Genomic DNA, 21,743 nt, shown 5'->3' with positions numbered 1-21,743 from the left:
ATGGAGCGCTGTTACCTTCCCGCCGGAGTGGTACCTATTGATCTACTCACATTTGCATGTTTTCAAACTGCTAGGTTGACAGAAGCTGGGGCTAACTGCGAGAGCTCACCCCGCTCCCCGGATTCGAACCGTCGACCTTTTGGTCAACAAGTTCAGCCACCGGGGACTCTATTTAGGACATATAAAACATTAACCTGCTCGTATAACCTGCTCTTGCTGGTGTAAGCAATAGGTCTAGTTAAAAGTAGTATACAAATATTCAAACAATATTTTAAACAACATTAATATTAAAACTAAAACCACAAGAGCTTATAAAATCACATCACAATGATGCTATATTCTATCCTTAGGTGTGTTTTATTTATTTATTTATTTATTTATTTACAGCATTTACATTCCGCCCTTCTCACCCCGAAGGGGACTCAGGGCGGATCACATTACACATATAAGGTAAACATTCAATGCCTTAACATAGAACAGAGACAGAGACAAACACAGACTCCAAGCTGGCCTCGAACTCATGACCTCTTGGTCAGAGTGATTTGTTGCAGCCAGCAGCTGGCTGCTCACCATCCTGCGCCACAGCCCGGCCCAAGCCCTTGATGTCAAAACCCATCGATCGTGGAGTTTCCTTGACAAGTTTTTGTTTTGCCATGGCCTTCCTCTGAGGCTGACAGAGTGCAACTCGCCCAAGGCACTCTGACTGAGCAGGGATTCAAACCCTGGCCTCCAAATTTGTAAGGTGCCTCAACTATGCTGTGGAATCCCAATGACAAACAAGGATGCATCTAGATTGTAGAATAAATGCAGTTTGATACCACTTTTACTGCCATGTCTGAAACATCTATGGGACTCTGGGAGTTGTAGTTTGGCGATGCTCAAGTCGGGCAGAGATGGTGAAAGGCCTTGTGAAACTACAGCAAGGTAAGGTAAAGGTTTTCCCCTGACGTTAAGTCCAGTCGTGACCGACTCTGGGGGTTGGTGCTCATCTCCATTTCTAAGCCGAAGAGCCGGCGTTGTCCGTAGACACCTCCAAGGTCATGTGGCCGGCATGACTGCATGCAGCGCCGTTACCTTCCCGCCGGAGCGGTATCTATTGATCTACTCACATTTGCATGTTTTCAAACTGCTAGGTTGGCAGGAGAAACTACAGCATGGCGGGCAAATTTGGGCCCTCCAGGTGTTTTGGACTTCAACTCCCACCATTCCTAACAGCCTCAGCCCCTTTCCTTTTCCCCCTCAGCCGCTTAAGCGGCTGAGGGGGAAAAGGAAAGGGGCTGAGGCTGTTAGGAATGGTGGGAGTTGAAGTCCAAAACACCTGGAGGGCCAAGTTTGCCTATGCCTGGGATAGAGGGAGGAACCATTTGTAGCCGGAACCTCAGCAACGAGATTTAGCAAACCGCGGACGCCTTTTGCTGTTACTCCAGGAAGAGCCATTCAAGGCGACGTGTCTCTTGTCGGCCGAGTTTCTTCAGTCGCAAAGAGGAGAGCGGCTGCCTTGTAGCCTCAGAGGATCCTGGGACCTTTTCCTGAGGCGTCGTTTCGGGGAGGCCGGCCATGGCTGCCTCAGAAGGCCTGGTGGAGCGGCTGCGGGACCGCGTGAAGGAGCTGGAGGAAGAACTGGCCCGAGAGAGGGCGAAGGGCGGCGGCGAGGGGCAGAGTTGCCGAGCGCGGATCGAGCAAATGAGCCCGGAGGTCACGGACTCCAACCCGTACAGGTGGGCAGGGGCCTGCGAGGTCGAAGGGGCGCCTGTGGGGCAAACTTAGCATTGGGCAAACTTAGGCCCTCCAGGTGTTATGGACTTCAGCTCCCACAATTCCTAACAACCAGTTGTTCGCAACCTTCCTAATGCCGTGACCCCTTAATACAGTTCCCCCAACCATAACATTATTTTCGTTGCTACTTCATAACTCTCATTTTGCTACTGTTATGAATCGCAATGTAAATATCTGATATGCAGAATGTATTTTCATTCCCTGGACCAAATTTGTCACAAATACCTGATACGCCCAAATCTGAATACTGGTGGGGTTGAGAAAATTGATTTTGTCATTTGGGAGTTGTAGTTGCTGGGATTTATAGTTCACCTATGCTCAAAGAGCATTCTGAACTCTGTGGCGCAGGCTGGAGAGCAGCTGCAATGAATCACTGCAATGAATCACGCTGACCAGGAGGTCATGAGTTCGAGGCCCTCTCGGAGCCTATGTTTGTCTGTCTTTGTTCTATGTTAAAAGGCATTGAATGTTTGCTTATATGTGTAATGTGATCCGCCCTGAGTCCCCTTCGGGGTGAGAAGGGCGGAATATAAATGCTGTAAATAAATAAATAATAAATAAAAATAATGATGGAATTGAACCAAACTTGCCACACAGAACTCCCATGACCAACAGAAAATACTGGAAGGGTTTGGTGGGCATTGGCCTTGAGTTCTGGAGTTCTAGTTCATCCAGAGAGCACCGTGGACTCAAACAATGATGGATCTGGGCCAAACTTGTCACAAATAATATGCCCAAATGTGAACACTGGCGGAGTTGGGAAAAATAGACTGATATTCTGGGAGTTGTACTTCACCAACACTCAGAGAGCACTCTGTACCAAACTGGTGATGGAACTAGTAAACTTGCCACACATACATACCCAACGTGCCAAACTTTGAATACTGGTGGGGTTTCGAGGGGACTGACCTCAGATGTTGGGAGTTATAGCTCACCCGCATCAACAGAGCAATGTGCACCCAACTGATGGATCTGGACCAAACTTGGCACAATACCCAATATAACCAACTTTTAATACTGGTATGGTTTGAGGAGGAACTGACCCATCATGATGGTACAGTAGAGTCTCACTTATCCAACACTCGCTTATCCAACGTTCTGGATTATCCAACGCATTTTTGTAGTCAATGTTTTCAATATATCGTGATATTTTGGTGCTAAATTTGTAAATACAGTAATTACAACATAACATTACTGCCTATTGAACTATTTTTTCTGTCAAATTTGTTGTATAACATGATGTTTTGGTGCTTAATTTGTAAAATCATAACCTAATTTGATGTTTAATAGGCTTCTCCTTAATTGCTCCTTATTATCCAACATATTCGCTTATCCAACGTTCTGCCGGCCCGTTTATGTTGGATAAGTGAGACTGTACTGTAAATAAATAATAATAAATAAATAAATATGCCCAAATGTGAACACTGGTGGAGTTTGGGGAAAACAGACCTTGACATTCTGGGAGTTGTAGTCCACCAACACACAGAGAGTACGCTGTACCAAACTGGTGATGGAACTAGTAAATTTGCCACACATACCCAACATGCCAAACTTTGAATACTGGTGGGGTTTCGAGGGGACTGACCTCAGAGGTTGTGAGGTATAGATCACCCACCTCGATAGAGCATTGTGCACCCAACTGATGGATCTGGACCAAACTTGGCACAATACTCAATACAACCAACTTTGAATACTGATATGGTTTGAGGGGGGTCTGACCCATCATTATGGTAATTGTAGTTTCTGTTGGTGTATGGTGACAGCTCTGACACCCCCAGACAGTCACACATTACATACTTACCATGCTTACTTTACTTAGGACAGTTTTCAACCTGTGGGTCCCCAGATGTTTTTGCCTTCAACTCTCAGAAATCCTAACAGCTGGTAAACTGGCTGGAATTTCTGGGCATTGGAGGCCAAAACACCTGGGGACTCACAGGTTGAGAACCACTGACTCAGGCGATCCCTTCTTGACAGAATATGATGGCCTTCCAAGTGTAGTGTCCTGGCGGTGAGTCCGTAGGTGACTGTAGAGTCCTTTTCTTGACCACATGTTCTTTCACAGTGAGGACATAGGTTTCTAGGTTGGCTTGATGCGCCTTCCTTTTGGTTTCTCCCTTTCAGCTTCTATTCATGCCTCTACAAATTCCACAGCACTGCTGGTCACAGCTGAGCTCCAGTTGGAGTTCTCAAGGGCCAGGGCTTCCCAGTTCTTGGTATCTATGCCACAGTTTTTAAGGATAGCTTTAAGCCTATCTTTACATCTCTTTTCCTGTGCACCAACATTCGGTTTTCCATTCTTGAGTTGAGAGTATAGTAACTGCTTTTGGAGACAGTGATTGGGCATTCGGACAATGTAGCCAGTCCAGCGAAGTAGATGGCGTGGGAGCATCCCTTCAGTGCTAGTGGCCTTTGCTTCTTACAGCATGCTGACATTTGTCCGCCTGTCTTCCCAAGAGATCTGCAGGATTTGCAGGCAACACTGATGGAATTGTTCCAGGAGTTGAGTGTGATGTCTGTAGACAGTTCATGTTTCTCAGGCGTATAACGGGGTTGGGAGGACAATAGCTTTATAAACAAGCACCTTGGTATCCCTACAGATGCCCCGATCCTCAAACATTCTCTGCTTCATTCAGGAAAATGCTGCATTCGCAGAACTCAGGTGGTGTTGTATTTCATTGTCAATGTTGACTTTTGTGAAGAGGTGGTTGCCAAGATAGTGGAAATGATCAACATTTTATGTTACACCATTAAGCTGTATTTCTGGCATTGCAGGGGGGTTGGCTGGTGACTCTGGAAAAGCACTTTGGTTTTCTCAGCATTCAATGAGAGGCCAAGCTTCTCATATGCTTCTGCAAAGGTGTTTAGAGTGGCTTGTAAGTTTTCTTCTGAATGTGCACAGACTACATTATCATCGGCATATTGGAATTCCTATACAGATGTTGTTGTGACCTTGGTTTTGGCTTTCAGACTTACATAAACCATATACAACAAGCTTAATAAAGACAACACATGCCACTAAAATTCCCTGGACCTAAGCTACTAAGGTCATCCATAAAAACATTGTACTAAAAATCTTAGCAGCTCCGCTTCTTTAGGCTGTGTAAACAGTCAGATTCGAGATAGCCTTTATTGATATGCCTTACCCATAGCTGTCTGATCATTACCTGTTATGGGCTGGTAGGGGGAGATGTGGTCCCTATATAACATGACAAAAATACCTAAGATATGCCTGCGATTCTGAGATACACTCCATCTTTAGAGATGTTTGTATAGGTAAAAAGAACGGAAGAAAATAAGAGCAAGACTATGGTTGCTCATGAATACAGTGCAGAGATTGTTGGTGTTTATAAGATCTGCAATGTTTCAGGATCTTTAAAGTGTTTCACTTCTCCCGTTTCGTCTTTTATGCTAAATTGAAAGTTGTTAGATCAGAGCTTTCCAAACACTTAAAGTTGGTGACACATTTTTTAGACATGTATCATTTCATGACACAGCAATCCAGTTTTCCTAGCAGACCAGAGGTTAAACAAGCCCCTTGTATGAGATAGACATATACATATATTGTAATAATGAAATGTACGGAGACACAACGTATGTCATGAAAACCTTTCATTTGTATGTTTAAAAATAAATGATTTATTATTTTACATTTTATGTTCATGTAGCACATTTTTACACTGCAGCTGACTATTGTGTCCCAAAACACCATGCAGAAAGCTTTATTTTAAAGGGTTTCAGTTCTTCTGTTTAGTCTTTTTTCCTAAACTGAAAGCTATTTGGTATTGTTACAGAATGTCAGTATATCAAGGAAACTACGGTAGAGTCTCACTTATCCAACATTCGCTTATCCAACGTTCTGGATTATCCAACGCAGTTTGCCTTTTAGTAGTCAATGTTTTTGTAGTCAATGTTCTCAATACATTGTGATGTTTTGGTGCTAAATTTGTAAATACAGTAATTACTACATAACGTTGCTGTGTACTGAACTGCTTTTTTCTGTCAATTTGTTGTAAAACATGTTTTGCTGCTTAATTTGTAAAATCATAACGTAATTTGATGTTGAATAGGCTTTTCCTTAATCCCTCCTTATTATCCAACATTTTCGCTTATCCAACGTTCTACCGGCCCGTTTATGTTTAATAAGTGAGACTACTGTACTGTTATTTCTGGTTACTACTTCGGAAGAATTCCAAACTGGGCCTCAGTAAAAAAAACTGAATTGATGATGATGTATCAGGATTGTGTCATGAAGGGCTGAATTGTTGGTTTCAAACTGCAGTTGAAATAGCAATGGTGTGTGTGTGTGTGAGTTGAGAAAATTCATTCTTAATAAAAGTGTTTTTGTTTTCTCCTCTCTCTCTCTCTCTAGTCGTTTGATGGCACTGAAAAGAATGGGAATTGTGAATAATTATGAGGTGGGTCCATGTTTCTTGTAGACATTTGGCTTCATGGGGATAGCCTCAGGGAACAAAAGTTCAGTAGACTCAGTTAACCGGCACCTATGGGAATTGATAGGTGCCAGATAAATGTAGTGGTTCTTTGAGAGCTACTATTAAAAATAGGCCTAACTAATACTATACCCCGTACTAGACCATACCATAAACTCTGTATTGACTTGATATTAATGTTGAAATACAGTAAAAAAAAAGGAAATAAAGAGAAATGTATCATAATGTAGCAAAGTTTTACTTTTTACTATATTATAAAAACAGCTTTTTAATTTTTTATTATGTTTAATTATACCCATTTTCTCTCCAATAAGGAGACTCAAAGCGGCTTTCATTAAGAGCTTTTCAGTACAGTTTAACAGCTACAATTATACAAACATTACAACAAAATTAAATATAAATGGTATTTAAAAATCAGTTAAAGTCTATAAAAACATAATCAAAGCTAAAAAGTATTATTTCTTTGATAATTTTGCCAATTACTTGAGAGTTTTAGTTGCTTGAATTCTGGTTAACTGAGAGTCTGCTATACTTATCAGAATTGGTTTCTTGTCATAGCAAATCCGCTCCTTTGCAGTAGCCATTGTGGGTGTTGGTGGAGTTGGCAGCGTGACGGCTGAGATGCTGACAAGATGTGGCATTGGTAAGGTAATATATATTTATTCATTATAACAACAACACAATCCTGCATAAAATCATTGGTGCTTAGAGAAAGTTCAGTGCCCATGCCATTAACCTTATGAACCAATGGTTGGGGAAGAAACAGCAGCCTCCTGCTTCTGAATTTGTAACATAAATGTGCTGGCAAAATGTTTATGCTCCACTGGCTTCAAACAGAATCGCAGCCCATGTGTTTTGAAACATGAATTACATTTCATGTTTACAAATCTCTCGGTTTCACATCCACTTCCATGTATGTGTGCTTGTACAATTTTATTAGAATCCTGCTTTTCTCCTTGTCCATGATCCAAGGTACAGCTATATTTGAGTGCCACTCTTGAACAGTATCCCACTCTAGTCTTTCTGTCTTCTGGAGAGACAAGTGGGAAACAAATGGGAGCTCCTCCTTCTCATAACATGTAAACCATAAAAGCTTTTCTTTTGAATGGATGGAAAATTGAGATGCATGACAAGTGCATGAAATTTTAAAAGTGTTAATTCTGTAGAAATTGATGTAGTTCTCATTTTGGAAGTTATTATTTGTTCTTAAAGGAATATTGCTAATGCCCCAATTATTTCATTAGATTTTATTGACAAAAGAGAGATTTTTTAATAGAAGATGTTAAGTTAATTTTTATTGGATATTAACAAGACCAAGGGGGTACTCGGATCAGCCTGAAACTGAGGTCTAGGTTTGTAAGTAAAGAAAAGACCCCTTCCACATTTGCCATTTGGATTTGCTTTTTTTGCTTTGTACTGACTGGTATATATACCTTTCTGCAGCAGTCTGTGGTGCCAAGATGTTTGCCTTATTTAAATCCGACATTTTTGTCCTGCAAGCAGGACTTCAGGCAGTTTACAAAATTAAAACAAATACAAAAACAATTTAAAACCACATGCATAAATTGAATAAATATTAGCAAGGCCAAGAGGTTTGCCCATATTTCTTCTAAAGTAGAATCCCTCATGTATTGTTTATACTCTTTTCTTTTAGCTGCTCCTATTTGATTATGACAAGGTGGAGCTGGCAAATATGAACCGGCTTTTTTTCCAACCCCATCAGGCTGGACTAAGTAAAGTTCAAGCAGCAGAGCATACACTGAGGTATGTGGTGGGAGAAATGGCAGCCCAAGTGTTTGGAGTATAGGATGTAAACCCAAACTTTCAGATAATCTGATCTTTTTTTAAAAACGCCACTTGCAAATAAACAAATCTCAAAAATTGATTGTCCTAATACTGCATGTTGTTATTAGAAAGTTGGTTTATGTATTTATTTTATTTATGTACTTTATTTCTACTCTTTCTCCCCATGAAGACTCAAGGTGGCTCATAATTGCATGACACAACCCAATAAATTTAAAAACGGCAAATACAAACATTAAAAACAATTTAAAAGCAAGTAAATATTTATATCATTGATATAATAAGTTAAAATACAGTTAAGATATAAGAAATACAATTAAAATTGTATTTAAAACTTCCAACCTCCCCAGCACATTTACTTTCCACAGAATTTCTTTCAAGAAGGAATGCAGCCTTAGAACTTGCAAAAGTAATGTGTAGGAATTTCTGTTGGATGTTTTCACTTATGGTCTTTAGACAACACAATTTTTTTTTTTGCATTTTAGGAACATCAATCCTGATGTCCAGTTTGAAGTACATAACTACAACATCACAACTATGGAGAACTTTCAACAGTTTATGGATAGGATCAGGTAAAGTTCATTTTAAAGTTAAGAGCATGGTGTTCTTTTAGCCTAAATGTTTTTACTACAGTATGTATACCAAGGAAACAGTCAGAGACCCTCCCCCATTCCAGTGTATACCTGATATCATGGATAAGAGCAAATCTTATATTTTGACAATACAGGCATCCAAAGCTTGTGTGTGTGTGGGGGGGGGGCTGAAATTACATTTAAAATGTACCTATTCCAACTTACATACAAGTTTAACAAGAGAACAAACTTACAGAATCTATCTTGTCTGTAATCCATGTTCTGTCTTTACTTGGGTCAGAAGCATAATGTAGAATCACACTGGAGGACCTAGAGAGGCTCAAAACACTTCCAGGTGGCAATATTTTTTGGAGCAACTGCTTGGAGAAAAAAAGGCTCTTCGAGCAAAAAAAAGGTCCCACATTCTCAGCTTCAGTCAAATGTGATTATGGTGCTAGGGGAACAAAGGGGAGCTGTTGAAAAAGCTTGTACTTGCTAGTTATCTTTAGAAATCTGGATTTTATTATTTATTTTTTTGCTTTTAGTAATGGTGGATTAGAAGAAGGGAAACCAGTTGATCTGGTATTAAGCTGTGTGGATAACTTTGAAGCCCGTATGGCAATTAACACAGTAAGTACAATATAACATCTGTGGGTTAATGTTTTCTTTCTGATAACCTACTCCCATCTACATATAGATAAGACATATGCTGCCAGAGACTGTGAATGTAAGTGCTAATGCACCAATGTTACACAAGCTCAATTGTTTAATCAGTGCAGGAAAAAAAATCACACAGTTGTTGCATTTTAGGGTATTGCAGTTGTAAATATTTTTCTTTAGTCTTGTGAATATTTCTATTGAAAGCAGTTATACATGTGATGAATGCAGAGGGCTCCTGTATGATGTGAATTACTGTGGTGTCTCTCTTTTGGAGAGTGAGGTTAAGGCGTTGTGGCCTGGCACAGGATCTAACAAAGTGATTTATCACTATCATCAGGAAGTTCGGAAAGATTTGGTTCAGAGAAGTGAGCCACCCTGAGTCCCCTTCGGGCTGGGATATAAATGCAGTAAATAAATAATATAAGCGGGGTTTTAATTGTAGCAGTTTATAAAATAGTATGCTATGGAGAAAATGGATGAAAAGTGTATTATCTACTTCTCATAACATTAGAGCCTAGAGCCATTCAGTGAACTATAATGATGGGACACAGACATTTGTTTGAATAGGTTGCAGTAACTAAGGTAAATTGATGGAGAATATGTCTATTAGTGGGTACTAGCCATGATAGCTGTGCAGCATCTAGGATCAGAGAGAGCTTGCCTGTATATTGTTGTTAGAGAATAATGGTGAGAGAGATCTGTTCTCTGTTGACCCTGCTTATAGTTGCTCTTTGAGACATGATGCAGGATCAGATCTTCCTTTGGTCTGCTATAGATTTTATAGCAGACTTGCTTAGGCACCTGGCGATGCCTGGATTAGACATTTTTTAATGATCAGTATTAGAAATAGTCTTTGTTTGGTTTGGGATTTTATGAATGGTCCCATTAGAAATACAGGTAGCTTTCCAGATATACACGAGTTTTTTTGATATGGATGGATTACAGCTTCCATCATTCCCATTCAATCTCAGCTGAAACCTTTCCAGTATTTTAAGTTGATCATGTGGTGCGGGGGGGAGTCTGTGTGCCAAGTTTGGTGCAGATCCATGGGGTTCATAGTTCTCTCTGGATGTGGGAACCATCTTGTGATATACAAACAGATACATACAAACAAACAAACATACTTTTACTGTTATTCTATAGGTAGGTAGATACAGATTATCTGTGTATAAATTGATCGCACTCTCACTTTGGTTTTTTAAAGGTTTGCAATGAACTTGGACAAGTATGGATGGAATCAGGAGTAAGTGAAAATGCTGTCTCCGGCCATATCCAGCTAATCATACCTGGTGAATCAGCTTGTTTCGCAGTATGTGTTGCTCTACTTATCTCTTATTCTTTGGCCTCCTAGGAGAAGGATGGGTGGGGACTGATGGAAATTTTTGATATTCAGTGACTCACTCACTCAATTGATTTTTTTCTCTGCCTTTTTCATATTGTTTCTTAAACATATTTTCTCTTTTTTCCCTGTTGCTCAGTGTGCACCACCACTTGTTGTTGCAGCAAATATAGATGAGAAAACACTGAAACGGGAGGGTGTATGCGCAGCCAGTTTGCCCACGACTATGGGAGTTGTTGCTGGCCTCCTTGTGCAAAATGTCCTCAAGTACGTGGCTAAACCTAAGTTGCTTTGATTTTTAGCTAGGTCATCATGAGCATATTGTGAATCTACCTTTTGACATGTGTTTCATGTATTGTCACATTTTTTCTAGATATTTATTAAACTTCGGTACTGTCAGCTTTTACCTTGGCTACAATGCAATGCAGGATTTCTTTCCCTCCATGACTATGAAGCCCAATCCACAGTGTGATGACAAAAACTGTAGAAAGCAACAGGAAGAATACAAGGTATATTTAATAAAACATCAGCGTTTTAAAGTTCTTTAAAGCGATGGGTCACTCATTCAGGATGACCTTTAAAGTATTGTGTGAACTCTTCCATAAATACTTTCTCAGCATAAATGCTCACATTAAGTCCTTTGAAAGCCACTGTTTAATTTTGCTGTTGTCATTCACAGTGCCTTTGTATTTGCAGACAAAAGCAGTAATTAACCCTAAACAAGAGGTCTGTGAAGAGGCAGAAGAAATAGTACATGAAGAAAACGATTGGGGTGAGCCCTGACTTTTTAAAAACAGGATTATCAAGGCTAATGGGGGATTGAGATGGGACCCTGCTCAGAGAAGACTAACCAGAGTCCTATAGTCTTTCTCCTTCTCATAGGAAATGGCAAGAGGGGAATCTTCAGAGTGCCAAACAGTATATTTCAAAATGATGGACCCAGTTTCAAAGCAATATATTTCATGATGGCAACATGTTACAATTACACAAAAAGTTATAAACGGTTTAACGAGCCATGAAGTTTACTAACCACTTTGAGCCAGAAACAAACCGAAAATAATTATCCTGCGAATGGAGAATGTCTCATTAGATCTAATGTTGTACAGTCGCCATCTTGCGATTAACTGAGGCCAGGGGCTGTTTGTGACCCGGGAGAAGCATCTTTAGCAGCAATAATTTGAAACTCTGTGCCTCACCTTTTCAAGTGGTAAGTTTCATTTATGGGTGCTTCATGATTGCAGAGATGCAGCGATTTCAAATTGGGTCCATCTTTTTGAAACACTCATATGTTGACAATATGCACAAAGAGTCAGTGATGGAGGGCCCCCCAATTAATTTATCCCCACTGAATGTTGTCTCTAAGGTACAGAAGTGTGGCTGAATACAAGGTAAAGGGCTATTGAGGCTTGTGAAGCCTCTGAGGATGAAGATGAGGATTTTCAGAAACTGAAAGATAAACAAAGGGGACCCATATGTGAGAAAGAGTGATGTCATGGGCAAGAGGAAAGATTCTTAAGGAATTGGAGTCAATGTTTGGCGGGGAGATCAACGTTGGATTTTCATGTGCCAAGTTGCCTGTTAGGAGTTGTTCTTGGGTCTGTATCTTGTTTTCTTGTTCAAGTTCCATGCCTCCTGTTTGGATTACAAATTTTGTTTCAAGATTCAAGCCTTTGGAATTATAATCAAGTTCAAATATCAAGCTTCCAAGCTTTTGGATATAATTTTAGTTTAAGTGCAGCAAACCTTTGATTACAATTTCTTGTTTTTGCCTTAAGTGATTTTTGGAATTCCTGTTCAGAGTTGGTCATTGCTTTTTGTTAAGTTTCTGGAAATCTAGCTCATGGGTGCATTTTGAAACTGTTTTTATATTAGATACTCTTTTCTTAATAAACTTACTATTCTTGTTCATCTGTGTGGTGTTTGGGTGAAAAGGGGATCAAGTAGGCGGCTGGGCTGCAACAAGGGCTCTACTACTGCTGTGGTAACTTTATGGCCATGTTTAGTGTTTCTGTTGTATAAAACATTGGCATATCAGTGTTAGGAAATTCTGACTGCAACATGACACACACACTTCTAAAAACTACTTGCTATCAGGATTGTTTGAAAAAGGAATTGATTTGGGATGGTGTAAAATAGTTAAGAGGTCTCTTATCTAGCATATTTCTTGCTTTGTTGTTCCAAATGGTTGTAAATAACTGACAGGTTGTTTTGCAGTTCCAGACAGAAGTTAGGGGTTTTTTTAACTGATGTTGGTTTTCCTTCTTAAGTAAGGTGCATTGTGTTTGCTTCCTTAAAGAATAATTGTCTTTGACTATGTAAACATGTTGTTTTCCACCACAGTTAATAATTGTCTCTGGTCATGTCAACAGTTTTCATCAGCAACTTTCAATCACAGTTCTGCAGTTCATGAATTCTTTGCCTCCTTTTGCAACTTTCTAGGCTTCAATATTCTTAGAATGATATCTTCAGCCTCTATAGGCCTCAGTCATACACCTTTCATACAATTTCATTCAAACCACACATCACATTTATCACAAGCAGTAAGGAGTGAACTGCCCTTAGGGGGGAAAAATCCTGACTTCAAAGGAAGGAGATGTGAGCTGAGGCTTTAATTGTGAAGGGTGGAGCTGGGAGGAGGAAGAGAAAAGGACAGGAGGATTTGCCCTTAAATCTGTGTCCTATAAAGAAGAAATGATAAGAGATGTCAGTAACTTGCCTGTCAGTAATTGAGATGTCAGTAACTTGTTTGAGGACTATCTGACCAAGAGTTTTGTTGACCCAAACTGCAAAGGGAAGCTTTTATGATGCATGCCAAAACTTTTGCTGTTCCGCTTCCAAGGAAAGAGGATCAATTTGCAATAGTGACTTTAAAAACCTCCACCAGATAATCATTTTTATTATGTGATTCAGGTATAGAATTGGTTTCAGAAGTTTCTGAAGAGGAGTTGAAAGCTGCTTCAGGTCCAGTTCCTGATCTTCCAGAAGGCATCACACTGGCATATACAATACCTAACAAGGTCACTAGAATTTCTCAATGCCATACTTTTTAAATGTAATATTTTCAATTTGGACTGGCTTTGTACTTGAATTTACTTCAGAATAAGATGTGAATGTTAATTTCTAGTCGTGCTTGTTTCTTTCATGTATATCTATTAGAGTGCCCATTTCTTGCAATAGTTGTAATTCTGCAGAAACCAGAGAATAAAAGATAGATTTTTCTATCACGTAATTATTGCATTCCCCCTTTTTTCCAACAAAAAAGGGCAAAAATGGAGCTATTATGTGATGGGATACAGCACGTTCTACTCAAGGCCTGTATTATGTGGCATTTGAGAGGCTTAGCTTGTTGGGGTCATTTGTCTTGGGCAAAGAAGCAGGGGATCATGTTAATCTTCTTTTCTGTCCTTAACAGGAAGAAAACTCTATAGATGGAGAAACTGTTGCTGAGTCCGAGGAAAGTCTAGAAGAACTTATGGCTAAAATGAAGACTATGTAGCACTACTTCAGCATTACTTTTGTATCATGTTTGGCCTTTCATGGATGACGGCCCATTTTTAGTCCGCTTATTTATGTTAACTTAATAACTGTAAACTCACATCTTTCAGAATGTATGAGGGTCCAACAAAATTTACTTGTGTGTAATCCACAATGGCAACTGCCTTGTAGACCAAGTATGGATGGTAAGCAGTTTACTTGCTAGCATGACAATATAAGAAAAACAGACATAAAGTAATTGTACAAAATATCTAATATTTTCTAAAATGTGTAATTTAGACTCAAATACCTTAATAGCTGTTGTAACCTTAGTTCCTATTTAAAACATTACTTGGTAATTTCATAGACCTTCCTCTACATAGGCAGCTCTGAAATGTTTCGGCTTACAGCTCCCATCAGCCTTAGTCACAGTGGATGATTTATTTATTTTCACGTCAGGAGCGTCTTGAGAAACTGCAAGTCGCTTCTGGTGTGAGAAGTGACTTGAGAGAATTAGCTGTCTGCAAGGATATTGCCCAGGGGACGCCCAGATGTTATTTACCATCCAGTGGGAGGCTTCTCTCATGTCCCGCATGAACTGAAGCTGACAGACAGCTCATCCTGCTCCCCAGATTTGAACCGCCTTTTGGTCAGCAGTCCTGCCAGCACATGGGTTTAACCCATTACGTCACCGGGGGCTCATTGTGGATGATGAAATTCTGGGAGTTGTCAGTCAAACCAATTAAAGGGGTCTATATTGTAAAAAACAGTTTTCTTATGCACTTATCTCTGCTAGCATAAGAAAAACTGCAGGCTTGAGCACTCTCTAATTGTCACATTGTCTGTATTAGAATACTGGTTTTTTATTGTCATGTAGAAATATGGCTTTGAAGGACTATGTTGTTAAATTAACCAGTTTCATTACACAATCATTTGTTTTGCAGTGGAATTGCACGATGAATGGTTTATATGTAACTACAAGCCAGGAGCTGAGAAAAGTGAAAGAATTATTTCTCCTATATTTCTTCTGGCAGCCTAAAACTTCGCTAGGCTGACAGGACATGTCACCTTACATCATAATTTAGCATTGTATTGTAAACAAGGTCCATCATTTTGTAATGCATCACACATGCCTGTTACTTCCTTTACAACACTTTGCCTCAGTATGAATCATGAGGTCTTAAGTGTTCCTTGAATCCAAAAATCACGTTTTTCTGTGCCTGTTACTTGTGAACGCAAAACTGAATATAATAAAAATTGTACTGTGTTGGGAGAGAATAAGACTTCTGCATAAAAACCTGCCTGTTGATTATGCAGCTATCAAAAATGGTGGAGGCAAGGCGAATAAGGAATAGTTAAAACCTGTGAAAGTCTGTCACCATCTTTGCTGTACCCTGTAACAAGTATTTTTAATAATACAAATTTAAAGTAATGGTTACTTTTCTGAAGTACTGTACATATTTGTAAGTTATTCTCCAGCTATCTGAATGAGATGCTTCAATCCAGAAGAGAAGCAGTCCTACAATTAGTGGGGTTCACTTCAACTACTGTAGGATTTAAGCACTCCTTTCAGTCCATCTTTGCTTGCTGGAATAACACTAGATATATTTCGGAAACTGTTTGTAAAATTGCTTTTCTACTGAACTCTAAACTGACAGACTTCTTGTTAAAGACTATTCAACTGTAATCAGGCAGGAGGAGAAAGAAACATGCTTGTGTATATATACATGTATGTATGGGACCTTGACACTTGAAACAAATTCACAATTGACTCAAAACCTCGATTCCTGTAGATTACACTGTAATTTCAGTGCATTTTTGCAACTGTATTCTTATCTGTATTGAGTCAGCATGAACTAGGACTCTGGAGAACAGGGCAGAACAAGTCACACTTCCTTGGCCTCGGAGGGAGGCCAAGACAACTTTCCCCTCCCCAAAGAAAACTTTATGATAAAGTCACCTTAGGGTCTCTATAAATCGGTAACAATTTGAAGAAAAAGAACAAAAACAGTTCTTACCTCTTCTTTGGCACTACCAGCCTCAAATGCCAATAAATACTAAAAAGCTTGAGTTGCTCCTATTTATGTATAAAATTCATGCTTTCAAAATGCAGACAGTTCCTTCTTCCCTAATGTATGTGATCCTCTGAAGCTTTCTGCTGTAGAATTTGGAATGAAATTGTAACTATTCAATGGTTATGTGATAGTAATGGATTTTGGAAGTTTGAATTGCAAAAGAGTTCAGCTTCCAGCAGAATGACTTGTTTTATGTACATTTTGCTATCAACACTATGAAATAAAATCCTCTGATACGTCTCTACAAAACCCACTTATAATTATTTTATTTAACGTTGTGCAAATGATTAGGGACTACATGGCATCTTCTGTTTTTGAGCTGATTCAACAGTGCAACCTTGCCTAACATTTCAAATCATGCATACATGACCAGCATATTAAAAACCTCACTGCTGAGTTTCACTTGCCCACACTGTTGGCTCTGAGATTATACATAAAGTGTATCACTTACCAAAGAGAAGATATTTACTGTGAACTATAATTCCTGGGAAGATGGGGCAAAAAAACTCTTAAAAGAAAATAAGGACTGCAAAAGTGTAGCTTTCTGAATTATTTGTTTTCAGTCTCACTATTTTCTTAAGTCCATTTTTCTCCATCACCGCAGCCTTTGATTATTATATAACAAGTCTTGAAAGAAGATTATTGCAAAGTAATTTATTTGACATATAATATATCTGCAAAGAAAGTAACATTGGTGGCGACTTCCTATATTGCTTTTAAATCTCAAAAAGATTTAACTTGCATGGTCAAGTTGATACAACAACCAGCAGTCAACACAGAAGAAATCAGCATCTATTTTTCACCTATTTGCTGCTGATCTATAAAAGACTTCAAGATTAGTATTAACTGGAATAAGACTCACTCATGTATAACACTATAAGCATTGGAAGTGTTTGCTTTTTTTTTTTTTTTAAATACACAGATTGGATGACTTGCTAAAAAGCAGTCAACCTTAATCAGGGCCGGTTGTTTCTACGAGGCCGCTGACGCGGCCGCCTCGGGCGCTGGCCGCTAGGGGCGCTGTCGAGGCGTCGACAGCGACCCGTAGCGCCACCGACGCCTCCGGTGTTGGCGCGGGGCTTCAATCCCCGCGCCCATGCCAAACCACGACAAGCAGATAGGCCATTTTGCCCTTAGTCTACAAACTAAGGGCAAAATGGCCTATCTGTGCTGTGCGCATGCGCACAGCCAGATAAGCCATTTTGCCCTTAGTTTGTAGACTAAGGGCAAAATTGGCTATCTGTGCTGTGCGCACGCGCACAGCACAGCTAGGCCATTTGGCCCTTACTTCCTGGTCGCGGCCGCCGATCGCCCGGGCGATCGGCGGCCGCGACCAGGAAGTAAGGGCCAAATGGGCTATCTGCGCTGTGCTCGTGCGCACAGCGCAGATAGCTCATTTGGCCCTTACTTCTTTCGCCGCCCGGGGAGGGGAGGAGAGATCCCCTCCTTCCCTCCCCGGGCGGCGAAGCCGGCTTCTTTCGCCGCCCGGGAAGGGTTGGAGAGATCCCCTCCTTCCCTCCCCGGGCGGCGAAGCCGGCTTCTTTCGCCGCCCGGGGAGGGGAGGAGAGATCCCCTCCTTCCCTCCCCGGGCGGCGAAGCCGGCTTCTTTCGCCGCCCGGGGAGGGGAGGAGAGATCCCCTCCTTCCCTCCCCGGGCGGCGAAGCCGGCTTCTTTCGCCGCCCGGGGAGGGGAGGAGAGATCCCCTCCTTCCCTCCCCGGGCGGCGAAGCCGGTTTCTTTCGCCGCCCGGGAAGGGTTGGAGAGATCCCCTCCTTCCCTCCCCGGGCGGCGAAGCCGGTTTCTTTCGCCGCCCGGGAAGGGTTGGAGAGATCCCCTCCTTCCCTCCCCGGGCGGCGAAGCCGGTTTCTTTCGCCGCCCGGGGAGGGGAGGAGAGATCCCCTCCTTCCCTCCCCGGGCAGCGAAGCCGGCTTCTTTCGCCGCCCGGGAAGGGTTGGAGAGATCCCCTCCTTCCCTCCCCGGGCGGCGAAGCCGGTTTCTTTCGCCGCCCGGGGAGGGGAGGAGAGATCCCCTCCTTCCCTCCCCGGGCGGCGAAGCCGGTTTCTTTCGCCGCCCGGGGAGGGGAGGGGAGATCCCCTCCTTCCCTCCCCGGGCGGCGAAGCCTCCCTCTTTCCAACCCTGGCCGCGCCTCCCACGCTGCGTGGGAGGCGGGGCCAGGGCGAATAGCATGGGAGGCGGGGCCAACCCTGGCCCCGCCTTCCACCCAGCGTGCCCTGGCCCCGCCTCCCACGCAGCGCGGGAGGCGGGGCCAGGGCACGCTGGTTGGGAGGCGGGGCCAGGGCGCAGGAGGCGGGGCCGGCGGGGGGCGCTTTTCAGCGCCCCCGCTTAATATTTAAATTTATCTCCGACCGGCCCTGACCTTAATTATGGTTTATTAAGAGCCTGATAAATCAGTTCAAAGTTTTCTTGTTTCAAAAGGCCCTTTTCTGTAGATCCATTTCTTCTTATCACTATGCAGGCTTGATCTAATGCACTGCCACAATTCAAAACAAAGGGCGGAATAAATGAGCCTTTGTCTCATTTGAGCAATATCCAGCCACCATTTAATGTTATATGTAAGCAGGTGGGGTTTTTTAAAGAACAATTTTCCATTCCACTTTTTTTTTTACAAAATTATACTAACTTCATATTTGTGAAGAATTCCTTCACGATACCTCTAATTCTTTCAGTAATAGACCTTGGCAATTCCACTCATACAAATGTTAATAGAATTAAATTTGACTAAAAGAGTAATCAAAGGATATTAATCTCACTGAAATAAAAGCCTGAACTTAATGATTGCATATACAAACTGTTCACATGTGGAGAGAAGAATGTGAAATGTGCTCAGTATAAAAACCCTTAATGGAATTTCCTTTACAAACTATCATACACTTAAAATATTCTTGAAAGCCCAGTCATCACGAAGTGATGTCCACACATTCTTTATCTTAAAAATAGTACTCCTAATTCAAAATCTGCCTGAAAGAGGTAGAAGTTTACCATAGTTTTCCTACAGTGCAAATACATACTAACCTTAATAAAGGTTCAGTAAAGTCTAAAGAATAGAAATCGGTAAACAAGTGCCTAACAACTCAAGTCTTGAAATAAATGGGACCTAAACCCTCATAATATATTGAAGTTTTGGATATCGTAAATAACACTACTTTTTAAACTGTTTGGATAAATCCCCACAGTATTTTGCAACACTGAAAATGGTTTAATGTTTGTGTCTTGAAGTGGGTTAGTGTTCTAAACACGTGTTCTGTTCCACTATTTCTCAATATAGTGTCCACCATTTACCACTTTAATACTTTGACACTTAATTACAGCATTTAAAAGACTGACATTTTAACGTATTTTCTGGCCAGGATCCAATAGTGCGCTTAGTTGGATTGGTACAAGGCATCACTCATCCAGTCTGCAATCACCTTGGAACTAAAATTGCTCTTGGGAGAGGGGACAGGGAGATCCTTCAGAGTGTATTTTGCTGCCATGGAGGGCTGCAGCAAAAGAGAAAAGGGAAGAAACTCTCGATTCTCTTGGTGCTGGAGAGGCAATTGCTTCTTGGCCTGTGTGCGCATCACCTTCGAGCATTCTGCAGGAGCACATTGGGAGATAATGCACTTTTCAAACTGAGAGTATCTCCACTTGACGAGTGACGGGAAGCTGCATTTCCGCCCATCAACAAAGTCTCTGCTTCTTTGATTTCCATGGCTCTCTTATACAGCTCTGCAGCCTTCTCAAAATCCCCTCCTTCATAGCTTAGGGAAAAAGAAATGAGAGTTGAATAAATAAGTTTTGAAAGATCATAGCGTTACCATTTACACAATGTGAGGAACATAGCCCCTAAAATGAAATCCGCATTGCTACAAAAATAGTATTTAGAGGCACTGATTAACATTGATACAGGTGGAGAGTAAGCTGTTCTGACAGCTTCTGGATTGCTTTGTTGTCAGAAAAGCCAGAAATACAGTTTAATGGTGTAACATTAGAAAATGTTGACAATTTCTGCTACCTTGGCAGCCACCTCTCCACAAAAGTCAACATTGACATTGAAATACAACACCGCCTGAGCTCTGCGAGTGCAGCATTTTTCCGAAGGAAGCAGAGAGTGTTTGAGGATCGGAACATCCATAGGGATACCAAGGTGCTTATTTATAAAGCTATTGTCCCCCATGGAGCCCCGGTGGCGAAGTGTGTTAAAGCACTGAGCTGGAGACCGAAAGGTCCCAGATTCAAACCCTGGGAGCGGTGTGAGCGACCGCTGTTGCTCCAGCTCCTGCCAACCTAGCAGTTCGAAAACATGCCAATGTGAGTAGATTAATAGGTACCGCTCCAGTGGGAAGGTAACGGCGTTCCATGCAGTCATGCCAGCCACATGACCTTGGAGGTGTCTACGGATAACGCCGGCTCTTCGACTTAGAATTGGAGATGAGCACCAACCCCCAGAGTCAGACATGACTGGACTTAACGTCAGGGGAAACCTTTACCTTTACCTAATGTCCCCCAACTATGTACAGACATCACACTCAACTCCTGAAATGATTCCATCAGCATTGCCTCCGCAAAATCCTGCAAATCTCTTGGGAAGACAGGCGGACAAATGTCAGTGTGTTGGAAGAAGCAAAGACCACTAGCATTGAAGCGATGCTCCTATGCCATCAACTCCGAATGCCCGATCACCGTCTCCCAAAGCAGTTATTATACTCCCATCTCAAGAACAGAAAACAGAAGGTTGGTAGACAGGAAAAGAGATTTAAAGATGGGCTTAAACCTAACTTTAAAAACTGTGGTATCAACACTGAGAAATTGGAAGCCCTGGTCCTTGAGCGCTCTAACTGGAGGTCAGCTGTGCCCAACAGTGCTGTGGAATTTGAAGGGGCATGAAGGGGGGGCGAAAGGGAGAAAAGAGGAAAGTGTGTCAAGCCGACCCTGACCAGGATCACCTTCAATCTGGAAACCGATGTCCTCACTGTGGAAGAACATGTGGATCAAGTATAGGGCTCTACAGTCACCTATGTATTTACCACCAAGGAACTACACTTGGAAGACCATCATACTCAAGACAATGAGGGATCGCCTAAGTAAGTAAGTAAGCTTGGTTGTCAACAGAGCAGCTCTTTTTTTGGTGATGGAGACATTTCTTTTCTTTCCCCTCATCTCGTCACACACAAACCTAAAATGTGTCACCAAGAGGACTCTAGCTAAAAATTCCCAGGCCAAACCTAACCTTCTAAAGATCCCCATAGTCAACAGAGATCTATAGAGGGCTTGGTTATGACCAGGAGTTCACTTCAAGGCCCTCCACCAATCTTCTTTTCTTCTACATCTTGCAAAAACATCCACTGATCAGAAGAATTACTGTGTTGCTTCAAGTGTCTTAGACAATTCAAGACCTGGCTCTCACTACAGGAGAAAATCTATGCTGATTTCGACATTAACTAAGCCTAGTCTCCCTGTGGCATTCTATATGTGGTTTTCTTATTACGGGAGACTTTTTGTTTTCCTTTTTTAAAATACAGAATATTTAGCCATGTAAACCTTCATTTATAGCCTGGTGGAGTTCCACCACGGATTTATCACCTGAACACAAA

General features: G+C 41.5%; 2 protein-coding genes across 3 annotated transcripts in view; one reads left to right on the top strand and one right to left on the bottom strand.

The window, feature by feature from the left end:
* The first annotated feature begins 1,408 nt into the window (after positions 1-1,408).
* On the top strand, positions 1,409-16,399 carry uba5 (ubiquitin like modifier activating enzyme 5). 2 transcript variants are annotated; one of them, XM_003222197.4, is made up of 12 exons: positions 1,409-1,718; positions 6,149-6,194; positions 6,786-6,875; positions 7,882-7,991; positions 8,516-8,602; positions 9,148-9,232; positions 10,467-10,571; positions 10,741-10,868; positions 10,975-11,110; positions 11,298-11,373; positions 13,512-13,618; positions 14,014-16,399. In XM_003222197.4, exons 1-12 carry the CDS (start codon positions 1,558-1,560, stop codon positions 14,095-14,097), a joined length of 1,215 nt encoding a protein of 404 aa, XP_003222245.1. In that variant the 5' UTR covers positions 1,409-1,557; the 3' UTR covers positions 14,098-16,399. The 2 variants fall into 2 exon arrangements, with proteins under 2 accessions (XP_003222245.1, XP_016849893.1); XM_016994404.1 differs by lacking the exons at positions 1,409-1,718; positions 6,149-6,194 and having other exon boundaries at positions 6,784-6,870.
* A 390-nt stretch (positions 16,400-16,789) lies between these two features.
* Positions 16,790-21,743, bottom strand: part of nphp3 (nephrocystin 3) — a 65,484-nt gene continuing 60,530 nt past the window's right edge. The window contains exons 28-29 of the mRNA XM_062957376.1: positions 18,527-19,910; positions 16,790-17,101 (exon numbers count right to left, since the gene is read on the bottom strand). Coding sequence (XP_062813446.1) covers positions 19,730-19,910 — 181 coding nt within the window. The 3' untranslated portion in view covers positions 16,790-17,101; positions 18,527-19,729. The remainder of the gene's footprint in view (positions 17,102-18,526; positions 19,911-21,743) is intronic.

Source organism: Anolis carolinensis, chromosome 6, assembly GCF_035594765.1.
Source record: "Anolis carolinensis isolate JA03-04 chromosome 6, rAnoCar3.1.pri, whole genome shotgun sequence".
NCBI lineage: Eukaryota > Metazoa > Chordata > Lepidosauria > Squamata > Dactyloidae > Anolis > Anolis carolinensis.
Note: the sequence above shows the minus strand (reverse complement) of the source record. Positions and strands in the feature narration are given on the sequence as shown.